This window comes from Rutilus rutilus (assembly GCF_951802725.1).
Source record: "Rutilus rutilus genome assembly, chromosome: 9".
NCBI lineage: Eukaryota > Metazoa > Chordata > Actinopteri > Cypriniformes > Leuciscidae > Rutilus > Rutilus rutilus.
In genome coordinates, this window is record NC_140223.1 from 16,938,296 (window position 1) to 16,956,522 (window position 18,227).

The window sequence follows — 18,227 nt, forward strand, 5'->3', positions numbered from 1 at the left end:
CTGAGAACACACCGCATTGACTTTGTGAACAGCAAATCCTTTATTGTCAGAAGTGTTAGACACAACAGGATGTGATACATTTGCAGCAGCATTTTTAACACATGAACAAAAACATGCTGCTCAAAACAGCTACAAATAAAACTGGTTCTTAATGCGCATGAGTTACACAAAAACTCACAGCTGGTCCAAATTAAAGCTGAGATGTTTTACATCAACAGCTACAAAGAAAACTGGTAATAAATGCTCACGAATTACACATCAACACACAGGACCAAATTAAAGCTTTGAGATGTTTACATCACAGAAACATGCAGAAGAAAATAAAATGGCTTATTAAAGTGCTCTGAAACAACAAAGTAAGGTGCTCCACACATTGAAATCATTTCTCAGAATGATTTAATCAACTTCCTCAATGGTCGGTCCAGAGGATCCACCTCCACCAGGGGCACCTCCAGCTCCTGGGAAGGCTCCAGGCATGCCCTCTGGCATCCCACCAGGCATCCCACCAGCGCTCTGGTACAGCTTTGTGATGATAGGGTTGCACACCTTCTCTAGCTCCTTCTGCTGATGCTCAAACTCCTCCTTCTCAGCGGTCTATACAGAAATGACAAGATAAAGTAAGTACTACGGATGCATAAAGACCTCAGAGACAAAAGTTGAGGACCATACCTGGTTTTTGTCCAGCCAGCTTATGACCTCATTGCACTTGTCGAGGATCTTCTGCTTGTCCTCTTCACTAATCTTGCCTTTGAGTTTCTCATCTTCAACGGTGGATTTCATGTTGAAGGCGTAGGACTCGAGGCCATTCTTAGCAGAAACCTTTTCTCTTTGAACATCATCCTCAGACTTGTACTTCTCAGCTTCCTGCACCATGCGCTCAATGTCCTCCTTGCTTAGACGTCCTAGAAGAGTTCGATTAGGACCACTGATTAGGTTTCAAATAATAAATAGTAGTAAAGGTACGGTCACATGTACCGTTGCTCAATGTAATTTCACGGGAGAAATCCAGTCATTCCAATAAAAGAGTGCAGATTTTGCTAAATTTCAAGCCTTAACCAACAGAAAGCTGGTAGATGTGAGTGAATTCTGTGTGAGCAGTGCTTCATACATCTCTACACAACTGAAGATAGCTTAGGGCTGCCCTCAACTAGTAGTCGTTCATTTAAGAGATTAGTCGACTAATCACACATGTATATTAATAAGCCATAATGAGCCTTTGATTGCCTATATAACACATAGCAAATTTCTTGTTATTGTGAGTTTACGCAAATATAAGTAGACCCTTTACAGTTTTGAATGCAATACAGTTTCTCTTATCTGTATGACCAAAAATGACTTGTTTAAGTTGTTTCCGTTATTATCAGAAAAAATGCAAGGCGTCGGAGCCTCCATGTCGTGCAGTAAGCGTGTTATACTTAAGCTTCCACACCCTGCTTGAACACTGGGATATGCGCATAATAGCGCACATTTTAGGTTAACATTAGAGTGAGCGGCCATGTAAAGTTGCTACTTACGTTTCAAATGATAAGCCATATTTGAGGGTGACGTTTGGATTTCCTAATGACCTGTCCCTAACAGACTGCATGACACAGGCACAAAGTTTTTTGTTTTTTCTGCGACTAACCGACTAATAACATTTTTGGTCAACTAAGCCTCTTCTAGTCGACTATCGATTAGTCGAATATGAGGGAGCAGTCCTACAATAGACCTTATGTTTTTGCTGCAATTCCACTAATGTGACTGCACATTACGAGACACTCAGGAAGTCAAGAGTTATGCTACCTTTGTCATTTGTGATGGTGATCTTGTTCTCCTTGCCGGTGCTCTTGTCTACAGCGGAGACATTCATGATGCCATTGGCATCAATGTCAAAGGTTACTTCAATCTGGGGGACGCCACGAGGAGCAGGAGGGATGCCTGTCAGCTCGAACTTTCCAAGCAAGTTATTGTCCTTAGTCATGGCTCTCTCACCCTCGTACACCTAGAAGAATTCAATTAAACATGAAACTTTGCAAGAAACTATGGACAAAATCAATGGACATCAGGTGTTGCTCACCTGAATGAGGACACCGGGCTGATTGTCAGAGTAGGTGGTGAACGTCTGTGTTTGTTTGGTTGGGATGGTAGTGTTACGTTTGATCAGGATGGTCATAACGCCACCAGCAGTCTCAATTCCCAAGGACAGAGGGGTAACGTCCAGGAGCAACAGGTCTTGGACATTCTCAGACTTGTCTCCAGACAAAATGGCTGCCTGGACAGCTGTAAAAGAGGAAATATGTTTATAATTCAAAAGACATTCACGAAGGAATAGGACTTTCAGAATGAAGTCCATTTTGATTACCTGCTCCATATGCGACAGCCTCATCCGGATTGATGCTCTTGTTCAGTTCCTTCCCATTGAAGAAATCCTGCAGGAGCTTTTGGATCTTTGGGATACGGGTGGACCCTCCGACAAGGACAATCTCATGAACCTGTGACTTGTCCATTTTAGCATCACGAAGGGATTTCTCTACCGGATCCAACGTGCCACGGAAGAGATCGGCATTGAGCTCTTCAAAACGAGCCCTGGTGATGGAAGTGTAGAAGTCGATTCCCTCATAAAGAGAGTCGATCTCAATACTGGCCTGAGTGCTGGAGGACAAAGTGCGCTTCGCCCTCTCGCATGCTGTGCGCAGCCGACGTACAGCCCTTTTGTTGTCGCTGATGTCTTTTTTGTACTTGCGCTTGAACTCAGAGATGAAATGGTTGACCATGCGATTGTCGAAGTCTTCTCCCCCAAGGTGAGTGTCTCCGGCTGTAGACTTGACCTCAAAGATGCCATCCTCAATGGTAAGAATGGACACATCAAAAGTGCCACCACCAAGATCGAAGATCAAGACATTTCTCTCAGAACCAACCTGGTGTAGGAAAAATAAATCAGTTTTATTAAAAAATGACTGCCTTTAAGGCACCTAATATGCTATTTTGATCTGACCTTTCCTTTAGTGTGAAATAGCTAATTGTGCTTGTAAATGATTTGTACAGTTACAAAGAACAAAGTCCAAGACAAATGGGAGTTTATCTCTCCCACTTGCATCAAACACCTCGTCAGTAGGGAAAGTGATTCACTATGTCGAGGAGATGCTCACATCAGAGCCGGCGCCAGCAGAGCTGCATTATTTGTGGCGTGGGAAGATTTGTGTGTCAAATGTGCCAATCAAAACGTGATTTTGAGAAACAGAATGTCCTTAATTACATTTTTGCTATAGTAGCCTAATATTAATGCTAGAAAGCCTATCAACTTGGCAATTGTGATTTTAAAAAAAAATTGTCAATTCTATTTCATCATTAAAATCTATTTTCACATTCATCTTAAATAAGGGGGCAGGTTAGTCCGGGTGAGACCTTCACTCCCCAAGTGGCGCCGGCCCTGGCTGTCATTATCGAACTCGGGCTCAAAATGGTACAGCAATACCAATTTATATTAAATAATAATCTAATATTATTTACAGCTGCTCATGAAGCCTTGGGAGTTGAATCCCAAATATGGTAAGGGGCGTTTACATTTCTGACCAGCAGTTGCGCAATCACAGCAGACTGGGTCAGCTGACCAATCAGTGTAGACTGTGTGTTTCAGAAGGAGGGCTTTAAAGAGACAGGAACTAAAATAGATAATGACAAGAAGTGATGCAGCAATGTACAGTATGTAAAAAAAAAGAAGTGTTTTTTTTGTTTTCTTTACTTTAAATCATATAAATGTATCCTTGAAGATTCCCAAAAATTGTAAATAAGCATAATATGCGCACTTTAATATTGCTATATTGTAAAAGCAACAATCTTACTTTCTTGTCCAGGCCATAGGCAATGGCAGCAGCAGTCGGTTCATTGATAATTCGTAGAACATTGAGACCAGAGATAGTCCCAGCATCCTTTGTGGCCTGGCGCTGAGAGTCATTGAAGTAAGCAGGTACCGTAACGACAGCATTCGTGATGGTCTGCAAAAACAGATTCATGCCTTTCGTGAAATGCAACTTTGTGCAAAGTTTTGATTATTTTTACTGAAGTCATCCACTAAATCAAAAGGCACTTTTCTCCACAAATGTCTAAGATGTGTTGTTCAAACAGGCCTTCATTCTCTAATATATTGCCATGTGTCAATTTGACAGGTTGAATGTGTCAACCTCTTTAGACCTACTACAGCAACATTCTCAACACCATTACTGCAAATACAGGTGTTTGTATAGAATTATGGTCTTTTTGTTTTCAGTATGCTGAGTATGAGGGCAAGGTATTTAACAGAAACCTACTTTTCCAAGGTATGCCTCTGCAATTTCTTTCATCTTTGTAAGCACCATGGAAGAAATCTCCTCTGGGTAAAAGGCCTTGGTCTCCCCTTTGTATTCAACTTGAACTTTGGGGCGTGTGTTGTCATTTATAACAGTGAATGGCCAATGCTTCATGTCTGACTGTACAACAGTGTCATCAAACCTCCGTCCAATAAGCCTTTTTGCATCTAGAGAAACAAATATGGCAACAATCTCAGCAACTACACTGTATCCTTATATAACAACTTTTAAAACATGAAAAAACAGTAATATCAACACAGGGATGCACAGCTATTATAATTATTGCCGATACCAATAAGCTGATGGTTATTTTCTGATAAATAAGCCGATAAATATGTCATCCAAAAAAAGATGAATGGCAAAAATGGATACAATTTTGCCTAAATTAATTAAATTAAAATAGAAACTAAAATCAAATGCTAAATTTAGGCATCACACCGTTATAATGCACAATATGACAAATTGATACTCATTTTGAGATTTGGTTAAGATTGCATTTAACAGTGTTATTATTATTTTTTTGTGTTTTTAAAGTTAAATCTAACTGTTAAATTACAGAAAAAAGTAGTATGCACAGTTTAGTATCCAAAATCAGTCAATACAGGTCAATTTAAAAAATCTCAAATGTATAGCCTGCATAAAATCACTTACCAAAGACTGTATTGGTGGGGTTCATTGCTACTTGATTTTTGGCAGCATCTCCAATCAGCCTCTCAGTGTCTGTGAATGCTACATAGCTTGGTGTGGTCCTGTTGCCCTGGTCATTGGCAATGATTTCAACTTTACCATGCTGAAAGACCCCCACACAGGAGTAGGTGGTCCCTAGGTCAATGCCAACTGCTGGTCCCTTTGACATGGTTTCTGCTGGCAGACAGACATTATGGCAATGGTTAATATTCATTAAACCCAAGCCTTCCAAATAAGGGATATATGTTTTGTTTATATCCTATTTATAGCTCAAATATATTTAACGTTGTGACTGTTCACTCATAAGCTTTTCTGGCTCACAAGACATAAGATCCTGTGGCCTGCATGAAGCACAGAGCAGATCAGCTGTCACTGTGTTAAAGGATGCTACGTCAGACTCAAACAGAGCTGTGGAAAGCACTTCACAACAGCTTGATCATTCATTCTGTCATTACTGATGATATTTTTACTTTCCAAAGTTTAAATCACATTATCATTGACTAATTTCGTTCCGAACCTTTACCTGAATTTTTTTTTTTGTTTCTTATATTGTACACTAAATTTGTCAGACAGAATAACAGCCTCAGAACCATTTACTTTAATCTCCTTTTGAGAAAATTACATTTTCCATTTTGAGGGACCTATCCCTTTAGGATAACTGACTACACCCGAGGGAACGTCAAGGTTCAGTTTCCTCGTTTGCGCTACACTATTATGCAACATTCGTGATTTCAGTAAGCAATGAGCATATTCGGAACTGGAAGAAATGGGAGTGTTTTCTGGAATCATCTAGAACGCGCGCACGTACTCAACACTGTGAGGACGTTCGAATGTCATAAATTATTACAGGTCTAGAACATTAAACGCTATCGATGGTTTAGTATGCAAATCGGGTGCACAAAACTATCAAAATAATATGGGCGATTAAATTTGGTGGTCCATTTTGGTATATCTTGACAAGCATTAGTAACTGTAAAATTAGTTTATATATAATTATAATCCCAAACTCTTTCACGTTTAATGCATAATAATAATCGTGATAATCCTCACCAGATAAAACGCTGACTCTTGTCAATCACTTGCTGTGTCGCAGCTCGAAATGCGCGCGATCTCTCTGCAGCAGAACTGTCTGAATGCGTGTGCAGTGCGGTGCGGTAACGCGCTTTAAGACTTCCTGAGAGAACAGTCCAGAACCTGATGGAACGAGCGCAGCAGCCAATCACATCGCACGGTCGCTGAAGCGTTCAGAGATGGAGAATATCAGAATTCAGCCTATAACACAACCGAATGTTCAGAAATATAATAATTAAAGTATCGATCTATGGCTCCAGAACATTCCCAGGTGATTCAGAGTAGTTTTGCACTAATCAGAAATCCAGTAAAATAATAATAATAAATAATAATAATAATAATAATAATTTAATTATATATATATATATATATAAAATAAAATAAAAAGAGAACAGACAGACACTGTTTCTATAGCAAGTGATTAATCGAAAACAGCCCACAGGGTAAAACATAGTTCCCTCTAGCGGCATTTTACTCCAGTGTCGTCTTTGTTTCGCATTTCTAAAAACCAGACGACGGTCGCAACAAAACCCTGTGAGTAAGAAAATAAAACCCTTTATGATAATATCCTTACAAGTAACGTTAACTGTTAGGCTACAACGAAACACTTTTCTTAACATACCGGATTTGTCACATTTGAGAACGCAGGAGCTTAACGTTACTGGCAGGGGATGGCGCTGTTGTTACGCTATGGGTTACCTCCTCAGGTGAGCTCTTTTTCAGTTCGCGACCGGTGCAGTAATCTAATATATAATGTGTATATGAGCCGTACGTGTCTCATTTCGAAGGCTTCGTCCTCCGGAAGTTGCATGTCGGCCGCATCGCGTCATTGAGGCTGCTTCATTTCAGTAAACTGACCACCATTCCAAAGTCATTAATAAATTACAACAATTTACGCTTCACTTGGAATAACGGTTAATATTTATAATGGTTAGCTACTGTTCTGACTTTTCTCCGGAGGACGCCGCCTTCCAAATGAAGAATAGCCTACATACATTTGAGACACATACCCAGCCTTTTTGTTTACTGGTGTTTTCCAGCACTGCTCTATCACACACGTGACATCACGCCCCCTTAAATTATGTCAGAAAGAAGGAAGCCCTAGTTCTTCTGTGTCATCATAGTTTCTTTCGGATAACCCCAAAATAATTTGCTACAGTAGGAGCTATTCCCTCTGGTTTATGTCTGCTTTTTAAAAACTGTAATTACTCCCCAGTAGCCTATCTACTGCATCCTTTCCTAAACCTTGTGATAGGCCTACTCCTCACTCTCAGAAAAAAAGGTACAAAAGCTGTCACTGGGACAGTACGCTTCAAAAGGGTTCTAATATGTACCATTTAAGTACTAATATGTACACGTTTGGTACCAATATGTACCTTTGAGGGACTTGTATGCACTCTTTAGGTACAAAGATGTAGCTTTTGAAAAGGTACCGCCACAGCTTTTGTACCTTTTTTTCTGAGAGTGCTATTGGTCAAATCTGTTTTTCTGAGTCGAAAGCTGAAAACCTAAAATAAGATGTTTATTTCTTAAGAATTAGTTTTCTGTTCCACCTGTAATTTACTTTTGGAATAATTTGCTTGTTAACCTTAATTGGAAAAAAATCTGGTTTTTAATGCAGAAATTCTTTCTCACAAATATGAAAGAAATTTCCTTTTAAGCTCATACAGGTTCTAGCTGTTAAGAAATGTAGGCCTATACAAATATTTAAAGCTGACATTGAGATAACATGCTCTTTTTGTTTGAATTCTATTCAAATTGTATTTGGACTCAGACCCCACAAATGAAAATATCTGTTTTGTTATTAATAAAAAAAAATTCAAAGCAAATTTTATATTCACGAATGCACATTTTCAAACTGTTAACCTTCTCTGTCTTCTTAAAATAAATGGGAAATTATTTAAATGTGATTTCAGTATCTACTAATAAGAAAGCTAGAAGGACTGTTAGGATTTGCTCATGCCTTTGATCTCTTCATGTGAACATTTTTATGTGTTGCTCTCTCTCTTTTTTTGTTTCTTTTGTATTTATTTATTTATATTTCTCTTTTTTCCTTTTTTTGCTGTTTTCTCCTTTATTATTGTTGTGCTTGATATTATGTGATGTATGCTTATTCTTTTGTATGTTCCCGTTCTCTGCAATAAAAAAAAAGAAGTTTCGGATAAACTTAATTAATGAATATAGACATAAATTATTAATAATATTACATGCAACTTGTCCCACAACACCTGTATTAACCTCATATTGCACTTTGATTTATTTATTCACTACTGCTATACTTAATAGCTTTTATTATTAATAATTGTTTTATTTTATTATTAGGCTATACATTTCTTATTGAGTTGGCAATAGCTGCTCCATATTGCACTGCAGTAGCCTATAGCTTCATTTGTAAAAGATGCCACATCAACAAGTGTCCACATGTGGCATATTTGTGGGAAAACCCTGTCAGTCAGAGACCTGACAGGGTCTTACTAACATCATGTACAGTACTCTGTTGACAATTATGACGTCACAATTGTCAGTAGTGTACATTATGTTAGTAAGACAACCAGTCCACTTACACTGAAAACAATATGTGAAAGTAGAAACTAAAAGTCTTAAAAAAAGGCACGAAGGCATTGTACAGAGGGTGTGATGAGTTCAGCTTAAACAGAGAGCACAGGTACAGAAATCGACACACCCTTGTGCACCAGACAAAGCAAAGCGGTTGATAATTTCAAATCCTCCGGGATGTGATATTTTCAACAAAAGAGAGGTCAATCAGAAAACAGAGGAATGGTATTATATAGTTTTATTCACAATAGCTTTTGTACCTGACCTGGATAAAGCTAAAGGGTAGACAAGCATGCAATCTTGACATGTCATATACAACAAAATAAAGTTTGAAATCACCACTTTACACTACACTGAAAACTATACACTGAATATAGGTTAACAGGTCACAGGTTAACCAAAACTATGGAAACCCAATTTCTGGAAATTAATTATAAGTTCCATTTACTTTATGAATGAAATACCCCCTTTTTTTATACATTTTTATTTATTTTAAAGTGTGATGTACTAATTGTTGAATACCAAAAGGGGCATTTTGTAACTATTTTGGAGAAACTCTTTAAGAATCATTGTTCTGCCTCTGCCTTACAAGAGGAATTCCCTTTTTTATGTCCCGTAAGAATCTTTGAAAAGGTGCTTGGTTTCATCAAGAAAATGTCCTGTATGTGTTTGCTGACCTGAGAAAGGAACGGTGCATGGCCAGCTTTTTGTTGAAATAAGTGTTTAACTATGATGTAAGTATAGCATTAGTGTCAATATTCATAAAGAGAAATTCTATCTCTAAAATACCTTGACCAACACCTTTTTTTAACACCCTACCTGGCGACAAAGTGAATACACCCGTCAAACATTATCTACCACTGTAAAAGCATAATTCCATTGTGAATTGAGTGGGAAACACATTTAAAAGTAGTGAGGTCAGTTCTCATATAATACACTTATTTATATCAAAATACTCTTATTTAATTTGTTAAAAGGATAGTTCAACCAGAAATGAATTTAAAAAAGGTGTCATTTACTCTCCCTGAATTTTACTCTGATATTTTGAAGGGAAAAAAAATGAATCCCTCGTTAATGGTTTCATACAGGTTCGTACAGGTTTGAAATGACGTTATGGTGAGTAAATGAACTTCAAATGTAAATTTAACCCTAAATGAAATTAACACAAATCATTTTAATACAACCCAAATCAAGAAAATCTGGGACATTTTGTAAAAACTTAATAAAATCATGAATCTGTGAATTGTTAATTCTCTTTAACTGTCATGGGTGGTTGCAGGAAGGCAGACGGAGACAAAGATATATTTCCACAAACAAAGGTTTAATGTAATAAATCACAAGACAGCAGAACAGCAACACACACTAAAATGTAACGGAGATCAGACCAAGACTGACTGAACAGACGGAACTTATATACAAACACAGATGACACTGATTAACAGAACACAGGTGATACAGATGATGATGATTAACTAAACACAGGTGATACAGCTGAACTAAATGACAGTAACCATAGAAACGAAGGAGTGGCGGGAAAAGAACAAAGGAAAATAGGAATCAATCAAAACACAAACTTAGTCCAAACAAGCACTGACGCAGTGCGTTAACCAGTATTAAGAACATGCAATCAGAAGCAAGACAGGATATTTTGTTGGAAATAGCCCAAGCTGTTTATAGAATTAATAGAGTAGGAGTAGTAGTAAAATTCATCTGGATTCCAGCCCATATAGGAGTAGAAGGAAATGAATTGGCTGATAAATATGCCAAAAATGCTACCAAAAAAACAGAGATAGATATGGTAATAAGGTATAGTAAGGCAGAAGTTAAAAGCATAATTAAAGCAGAAATGAGAAAGAAGTGGCAAGAGGAGTGGAATATGGAAACAAAAGCGAGAATGTACTACAGTATCCAGAAGAGGGTAGGAGGTATGAGAGAAAATAATAGGAACAAAAAGGAAGAGGACATTATTTCGAGAATGAGATTTGGGCATACTGGATTAAATAGTACGCTTAAAATAATAGGGAAACATGCGACTGGGATGTGTGAGGTCTGTAATATTAACGAAACAGTAGAGCATGTAATTATGAATTGTCATAGGTATAAGGAGGAAAGGATGAGGCTGAAAGACTGGTTTAGGAAAGAAAAAATTAGATTTGAAATGAGGGAAATACTACAAATGAATTCAGGGCATGTAGGGTATAGAGCGATATTTGTGTTTTTGAATAAAACAGGGCTTAGTAGAAGGATATGAGTTTAGTTGTTTTAGAAAGTTGTATGTAATAATAATGATAATGTATGAATATTAATAATGTTATTAGATATTTATGAAGCTATTTATTGGTTTTATATAAGTATGTATTTATTTATTTATTTATTTATTTAAAGGATAGTGAGAGAAGGCTATTGTGATCCACACTCCATATCAGAAGGTGGCGGTAATGCACACTGAAAAGTTGTTTGCCAACCGCCATTAAAAGAAAGAAGAAGAAGAAGAAGAACAAGCACTGACACGTGACATTAACCTTTATTTAGCGGACAAAAGTACACAAAAATTCCAATGTTTTCACTGGCCAAATTAATTGTATTTTGTACATTAAACAAATATTGATTTTGATGGCTGCCTTATATAGCCCCGCCCCTTTTCAGCGCTGCACTCGTCTTTTGACTTCCGGTCTGTATTTTCACAGCGATTCTGCGTGTTTAATGACCGCCTCGTTTTAAAATCTTCCCGGTCGACTTAGATTTGTTAAGTCATCTGCTTTAAACATTACAGCCCTCATGATACCTTTCGTTAACTTTACATTCAGTAAATCCACCTCAAAAGCTAATTACTCCTGGACATCAATACCATAAAAATATACAGAGCGACCGCAAAAACGGAAGTTAAAAGACAATATTCTAAAGATGGCGGCGCCCTTGTTTCTCTGGCGCACAAGGTCTATATACCATAGTATAGACAGTAAAATAAAGGTCTATACACACTCCAAAAAAGTTGGGACAGAGGCATGTTTACAACTGTGTCAGGTCACCTTTCCTTTTAATTACATGAGGTTTATTAATTGGGGTTGTATGAAAATTATAATATGTCAAACATTAACAGGAAAATTAATATGTAAAACGATACATTCTTCATGCTGTTTGAGGAGATCATTACAGCTGTAGATGTCTAAAAAATAAGCATATAACCCTAAATTGGTATTGTTATTGAGCTTTTGAATGATTTGGGTGGCTTGACTGAATCAATTGAGGTCTTAAGACCTTAATGCGAATAGAGACCTGACATACTTTAATTGCCATGTGCCAGTGACAGTTGTTGCCCTAGAACTATCTGTTCAGTCAGCAATACTGATGACAAAATTGTTTTGTACTTAGTTACCAGATCTGAATAGCTATCAGTGAAAAGATCACTGGAGAGTCTCGTGTTGCTCTCTTCTTTGTCAAGTTTTCTCTCACACCCTTTTCCTCTGTATAAATACTGAATCTGGAAGAATCTGGAAGAAAGGAAGGTGAAGTTACTCATTAAGAGTTTGTGCATCCAAAAGGTAACATCTCTTTTATTCTCAAATGTTTTAACAGTGATGTGAGAACACTTTTATTTAAAATAGCCTACTTTATATAGATGAAAAAGTATTTTCTGCTTCGGTTCGTGTATTTTCTAATGGTTTGTCTTCTTTAGTTTGTCTCAGGATGATCAGGCTGCTCCAGTTATTGTGTCTTGCTGGCGTCCTTCTTCTACAGTGTGAAGGTCAGCTTACGGGTCTCCAAGCATGCCTTACGAGCCCTACGTACAGACCGGCAGGTCAGTGGTTATATTACTCTTTCTGTATACAGTGCAGAAATCATATTGATGATGATTTTGATGATGATTTGTCTTGTTGTCCAGTAAATATACGTTAACAATGCCTAAAAGTTTAATTGAGAAGCAAAATTGCATGATATAAAGATGTTTCAGACCAAGTTTAGAAACATTATACGTTTTTAACTTTGTGAAATATTCTTCCAATTTAAAATAATTGTTTTTCAATTTTAATAAATTTTAAAGGGTAATTTATTCCTGTGATGGTAAAGCTGAATTTTCAGCATAATTTCTCCAGTCTTCTCCAGAATTTGCTGCTTTCTTATTATTATTATTATTATCATTATTATCAATGTTGAAAACAGTTTTTGCTGCTTAACATTTTTGTGGTAACAATGATACCATTTAAACAGTTGTGGTAAGATTAAAGTGAGAGAAATTAATAGGCTACTTTTATTCATCAAGGATGCATTAAATTAATAAAAGGTGACAGTGAAGTCATGTTACAAAATATTTCTATTTAATAAATGCTATAATAACAATTTAATAAATGCTGTAAATCATCAAAGAAAAAAATGTATCACCATTTTACACAAACATGTTAAGCTGCACAACTTTCAACATTGCTAATAATAATAAGTAATGAGCTGCAAATCAGCATATTAGAATGATTTCTGAAGGAACATGTGACACTGAAGACTGGAGTAATGCAGAAACTTCAGTTTTGCCATCAGGAATAAATGACATTTTAAAATATATTCAAATAGAAAACAGTTATTTTAATATAATAATAATAATATTTTGCAATCTTACTGTTTTAACTGTATTTTATTATTAAATAAATGCCGCTATGGTGAGCATAAGAGACTTCTTTCAAAAACATGAAAAATGTTTAATGTTTCCAAGCTTGTTTCACTAGCAACTCAAAAATTATCATAAAAAACAAAACAAAAAACAGCTGGTAAGGTAGAAAAAAAGAAAGTTATAAATAAAAGATAAAAATGTCTTGTTTTAGAAGACTTTTCTTAATTTTTTTTTTTATCTTACAAAATTAAAATGATCTTAGACAATTATACTTCTCAAATACATGTAACTTGTTTTAAGGATACTTTGATATTTTTACTAGAAAACAAAATGATTTTGTAGAAAATGAATACAGAATCGAGACAAGTAACAGAATATATATATATTTTTAAATCTTTCAGAGAACAGTGATATATCAGTGACATGTGGAACCGATCAGATGTTTTTAAAAGTTTTCCTGTGTCCAATGTATTTTGGGGGATACAACGAATCTCTAATGGCCCTCAATGCTAAGTTTAACATCCCAGCCTGCCGTGGAGTAGCAGACTGGTCTGTCAATCCTCCCGTCTTGATGTTTAACTTCTCAATCTCTCAGGATGCGCTCACCCTTTGTGGCAACAATATGAACGTAAGAGCTTTTTCACTTTAAAGCGATCCATTTTTAAACTTTGAATGGCACAGATTTCTAAAATGTGTGTGGCATGTTTGTTGGTTAGATTACAAGTCAAGTGGGCTCAGGAGTATTCTCAGAGTTCTCCAGTGTCCAGTCTGTTAATATCTCTGGATTAATCAATTCCTGGGATCCCAGCATTAGCGCAATCACTTACAGGCAACAACTGATGTACCAGTTTTCGTGTCTGTATCCGCTCCAGTATTTAATCAACAACACCGAGCTCAGCGTGTGAGTATATATTGCAAGAAACTGTTTCTATGTTGAGGTTTCTGTGCTGTAACTTTCATGACAAAAGCATGTCTTCATGCCAACAGGTCAGGAGTGAGTCTAGCTGTAAAGGACAACAACGGCACCTTCATCAGTACTCTAAGCATGAGTCTTTTCAGTGTAAGGATCTTTTCATTAAATGACACTCACACTTGAGTCAGTAAATGCAACTTTCTTGACATCCTCCCTTTCTTTCGGACATTAGAATGTCAACTATACTACCAAACTCCAGATACCAGGATCTGGGTTGATGTTAAAAACTCGCATATATGTGAAGGTCAAGGCAACAAATCTCACAAACAAGTAAGAATGCAACTCTCCAGTGTCATTTTAGAATTATTTATATACCATTATTATATTTAGGCTACTATTTATCCATATTTTGAATTAGCTTTTATTTTTTATTTTCAGGTCAAAGTTAATTTTGTTTTGTGATTGTCATTTTTTTTATATATATATTTATTTATTTTTACCTCAATTTTTTTATTTCAGTTTTAATAATAGCTAATAACTATTTACAGTTTTAGTTAAATAAAAACTTAAACTTATTCAATGTTATTCAACATTTTACATTTTTATTCCACTTAACATTTATATCAATAGTCTTAGTCTTTACAATGACAGCACAGTAACTCTTGAATGTATGAATCTGAAAATGAACACTGCTGATTATACCTTTAAAGATCAATGTAATTCTCTGTCTTGTTGTGTATTGTAAGGTTCAATGTGTTGCTGGACCGTTGCTATGCCACAACAAGCCCATATCCAGTCAGCAGCACCTCCTATGATCTTTTTGTTGGGTGAGTCATTTATTAAAAAAAGAGAGCGGTTAAAAAGACAATTCTCTTGTAAGAACCACATCTATTGTTGTTTATAGGTGTACTCGTGATCCCCAGACAGTAATCGACTTGAATGGGATATCCCAAGAAGGTCGCTTCTCTTTTGAGGCTTTCCGCTTTGTGGAGCATAAGAACCAGACCATCTCCACTTTCTACCTGCATTGTGTTACCCGACTCTGTGAGAACTCCACTTGTGCCGCCTATCTTCCGGTAATAAATCACGCATTTATGATGCCATGTCATTTATTAATAATTTTATTTTATTGTATTTTTTTATTTAGATTTTGTTTGGTTCGACTGTGTTTATGGTTGTGTGTGTGGATATTATCAGACCTTTTTATATGTGTTTTGTAGAGATGCGTAAGGAAGAGAGAAGTGAGAGCAGTAGACTCTCCAGAGAGCGACTCTAATGATGTAGCCACTGTCACATCAGGACCAATCACAACCAGAGTTGACAACGGTACAAAGAATCATCCTATATTTATACATTTATATATGTGACACAAAACCACAAAATCAGTCACATGGGTCAATTTTCTGAAATTGAGATTTATACATCACCTGAAAGCTGAATAAATAAGCCTTCCATTGATGTATGGTTATATTTTTGGTCGAGATAAAAAAAAATTAAAACCTGGGTGCAAGGTTTTCAAATGAGGGTGCAAAAAATCGAAACATTGAGAAAATCACCTTTAAAGTTGTCCATTTATGTTCGCGAATCGCGATTGTGCAGCTTTCACTCACAAAAATAAACGTTTTATATATTTATGGTAGGAAATTTACAAAAATATCTTCATGGAACATGATCTTGACTTAATTTCCTAATGATTTTTGGCATAATTTTGACCCATACAATGCATTGTTGGCTTTTGGCACAAATATACCCGTGCGACTTGTGACTGGTTTTGTGATCCATGGTCACATATATCTAAAGTTACTAGATCATTTTAAACAATAAAACAATTGTCTGTTATTTTTCCAGCAGGTGGCCTTATGCCCGCTAGATGTAAGAATTCTCTTTACCAACACTTCATTTTAATACACACAATACCTTATCTAAATAGTTACATTTCTTAATGTTTCATTATGATGATGTGATTTGATGTTGATTTCCCCCCCTAATATACCTAGTGATCTCATCTGCATCCATCCCTCAACTGACGCACGTTGGCATAGCCACTGGCTTGCTGAGCTTCTTTCTTCTTGAATGGTTCTCTACATCAATACTTGCATGATGATCTACATCAGGATTTGGGAATTCCTTGCCTCTTGATTAAACACAACAGTCTTAGAAGATATCACACATGATGCAAAAATGTGAGAAAATATATGTCAGTTACCAACACCTCTATTTTTCAATTTGGTAGATAGAATATTGTTTAGTAATTCTGACCTATGTTTTATGATCTTCAGTGAGAACAAGGAAAAAGATTTAAAAAAAAAAACTTATTCAGTGTGTAGTTTACAAAATGCCTTTTTAAATTGAAAAGTCTATAATGCATGCAATGCTGTTCTTGGGGAAAATAGCCTATATATGCACTATGTATGTAATAATTTAACATTTAAACTTGAATAAAAGTGTTAGAAACTGTCTTTGTCCCTGGTATTTTCACTCATCCAGGTCATCATATAATGTTAGGATTTCGTTCACTAGCAGCTTAATGTTTCATTTCAATTTCATTTCAATTAAAATATTTGGTCACATAACATTAAATACAGGTTTAAATACTAAATAATAAATGGCCTCTATATATATATATATATATATATATATATATATATATATATATATATATATAGTTACCTCCAGACCAAGAAAAAATAGGAGAACTCATTTATAAAAGGAAATATCGAGAAACCATCTTATTAAATCGAGAAAGCAAGACAATAATGCATGGCCACTTAAGGCTTCCGTATTATATTAGCTATACGTTAGACGAAATAATGCAAGTTCACGTGACGTGAGAATATGAATTTGCCAAGAAAACAATTTCTGAGCCAGAGATTATTACATACATATATGCCATCACTGGCGATACAGGCAGGCTATGTTTTTCGATAAATTGTCCATCTAAAAAGAACAATTTATAGGCCTACCTGTACCCTATGAGTAGTTTAAGAAATGAGAGACTGATTTTTTTTGTTAGTTTATGATTTATTGTTAAATTGTTAGTCTAATATAAATTCTTTGAATCCTGAAACCCAAACTGTAAAGAGGCACTAGACACAAACAAACAACTCCACTTCACTAAAGACAGGCCTTCTGAAAGAACAGGCACATTCAATGACACAAAACATTCCTTTTTACTTCAGTTTTGTTAATGACTAGATTTGTATTATGACGTTGTACCTTTCAAACCTAACAGGGAAAATCTTTCTTTAACAAACAGCGAAATATGAATTTGAACAAAAATACACTGTACCAAACCAACCCCATTCACACCCCTTTCTTTCTTAAAATGATAGTTCACCCCCCCAAAAAAATGTCATCATTTACTCTCCCTCATGTTGTTGCAAACCTGTATGAGTGCTGAACACAAAAGAAGATATTGCGAAGAATGTTGGTAACCAAACAGTTGATGGACCCCATTGACCCATTGTGTTTTTTTGTTTTGTTTTTTCACTATGGAAGTCAATGGCTACCCTCAACTGTTTGGTAACCAACTTTCTTTAACATTTATTTTTATTTTATTTCTTTTTTTTAGTCCAACAGAAGAAAGAAACTCATACAGGTTTGGAAACAACTTGAGGGTGAGTAAATGCAGATTTTTCATTTTTTGATGAACTATCCCTTTCAAAGATGTCAGACAGCCAACGTCTCGTATTATTACAGGCATCCAAATAGTAAATTAACTGCTTAACTGACTTTCAGTATCTTGATATCAAGTTCAACGAATGTGAGTCAAGAGGGCAAACATTCAGATGTCACACTTTTGCATATCTTTTGATGCAATCTGTGAATTTCAGCACAAAATAACTTTCTCTCCCACGGGTACATGTTGTTCTTTGCACTTTCTGAAAGACTGTGGGGAGCTTGAAGCAGTTTATCTAGTCCTTTGAGACTGGAAAGAGTGATAGACAGCTCTGCTCCTCTCTTCAGTCTCACCAGAGCCTTTGTTCTGTGAGCATGACCCTGTCTCACCTCCTCCTTTCTGAGGCTCTTTGCACCAGATTTCAATAGTGGTGTATTGTATTTGCATGCATTGTCA

General features: G+C 36.1%; 2 protein-coding genes across 6 annotated transcripts; one reads left to right on the plus strand and one right to left on the minus strand.

The window, feature by feature from the left end:
* Positions 1-16: 16 nt before the first annotated feature.
* hspa8b (heat shock protein family A (Hsp70) member 8b) lies at positions 17-7,134 on the minus strand. 4 transcript variants are annotated; one of them, XM_084418896.1, is made up of 10 exons: positions 6,706-7,134; positions 6,063-6,284; positions 4,977-5,186; positions 4,287-4,492; positions 3,822-3,974; positions 2,342-2,897; positions 2,057-2,259; positions 1,783-1,981; positions 670-902; positions 17-594 (listed from the first exon to the last, which is right to left on the minus strand). In XM_084418896.1, the coding sequence occupies exons 3-10, from the start codon at positions 5,179-5,181 to the stop codon at positions 397-399; spliced, it is 1,953 nt and encodes a 650-aa protein (XP_084275022.1). In that variant the 5' UTR covers positions 5,182-5,186; positions 6,063-6,284; positions 6,706-7,134; the 3' UTR covers positions 17-396. The 4 variants fall into 4 exon arrangements, with proteins under 4 accessions (XP_084275022.1, XP_084275021.1, XP_084275023.1 ...); XM_084418895.1 differs by having other exon boundaries at positions 4,977-5,189; positions 6,063-6,247; positions 6,706-7,060; XM_084418897.1 differs by having other exon boundaries at positions 6,063-6,247; positions 6,706-6,804.
* Positions 7,135-11,302: 4,168 nt separating this feature from the next.
* On the plus strand, positions 11,303-16,609 carry LOC311296911 (zona pellucida-like domain-containing protein 1). 2 transcript variants are annotated; one of them, XM_084418898.1, is made up of 11 exons: positions 11,303-12,181; positions 12,316-12,438; positions 13,641-13,867; positions 13,956-14,140; positions 14,227-14,299; positions 14,385-14,482; positions 14,899-14,979; positions 15,057-15,228; positions 15,373-15,478; positions 16,001-16,024; positions 16,150-16,609. In XM_084418898.1, exons 2-11 carry the CDS (start codon positions 12,327-12,329, stop codon positions 16,251-16,253), a joined length of 1,182 nt encoding a protein of 393 aa, XP_084275024.1. In that variant the 5' UTR covers positions 11,303-12,181; positions 12,316-12,326; the 3' UTR covers positions 16,254-16,609. The 2 variants fall into 2 exon arrangements, with proteins under 2 accessions (XP_084275024.1, XP_084275025.1); XM_084418899.1 differs by having other exon boundaries at positions 11,309-12,181; positions 16,004-16,024.
* The last annotated feature ends 1,618 nt before the right edge of the window (positions 16,610-18,227 follow it).

Excerpts from the sequence above, each read along its gene's own strand:
- hspa8b (XM_084418896.1), bottom strand. The coding sequence starts at position 5,181 with ATGTCAAAGGGACCAGCAGTTGGCATTGACCTAGGGACCACCTACTCC. Across the intron at positions 2,898-3,821 it reads CCTATGGCCTGGACAAGAAA|GTTGGTTCTGAGAGAAATGT; the intron begins GTAAGATTGTTG and ends TTCCTACACCAG. Across the intron at positions 2,260-2,341 it reads GGCTGTCGCATATGGAGCAG|CTGTCCAGGCAGCCATTTTG; the intron begins GTAATCAAAATG and ends CCTCTTTTACAG.
- LOC311296911 (XM_084418898.1), top strand. The coding sequence starts at position 12,327 with ATGATCAGGCTGCTCCAGTTATTGTGTCTTGCTGGCGTCCTTCTTCTA. Across the intron at positions 13,868-13,955 it reads TTTGTGGCAACAATATGAAC|ATTACAAGTCAAGTGGGCTC; the intron begins GTAAGAGCTTTT and ends TTTGTTGGTTAG. Across the intron at positions 16,025-16,149 it reads TGGCCTTATGCCCGCTAGAT|TGATCTCATCTGCATCCATC; the intron begins GTAAGAATTCTC and ends TAATATACCTAG.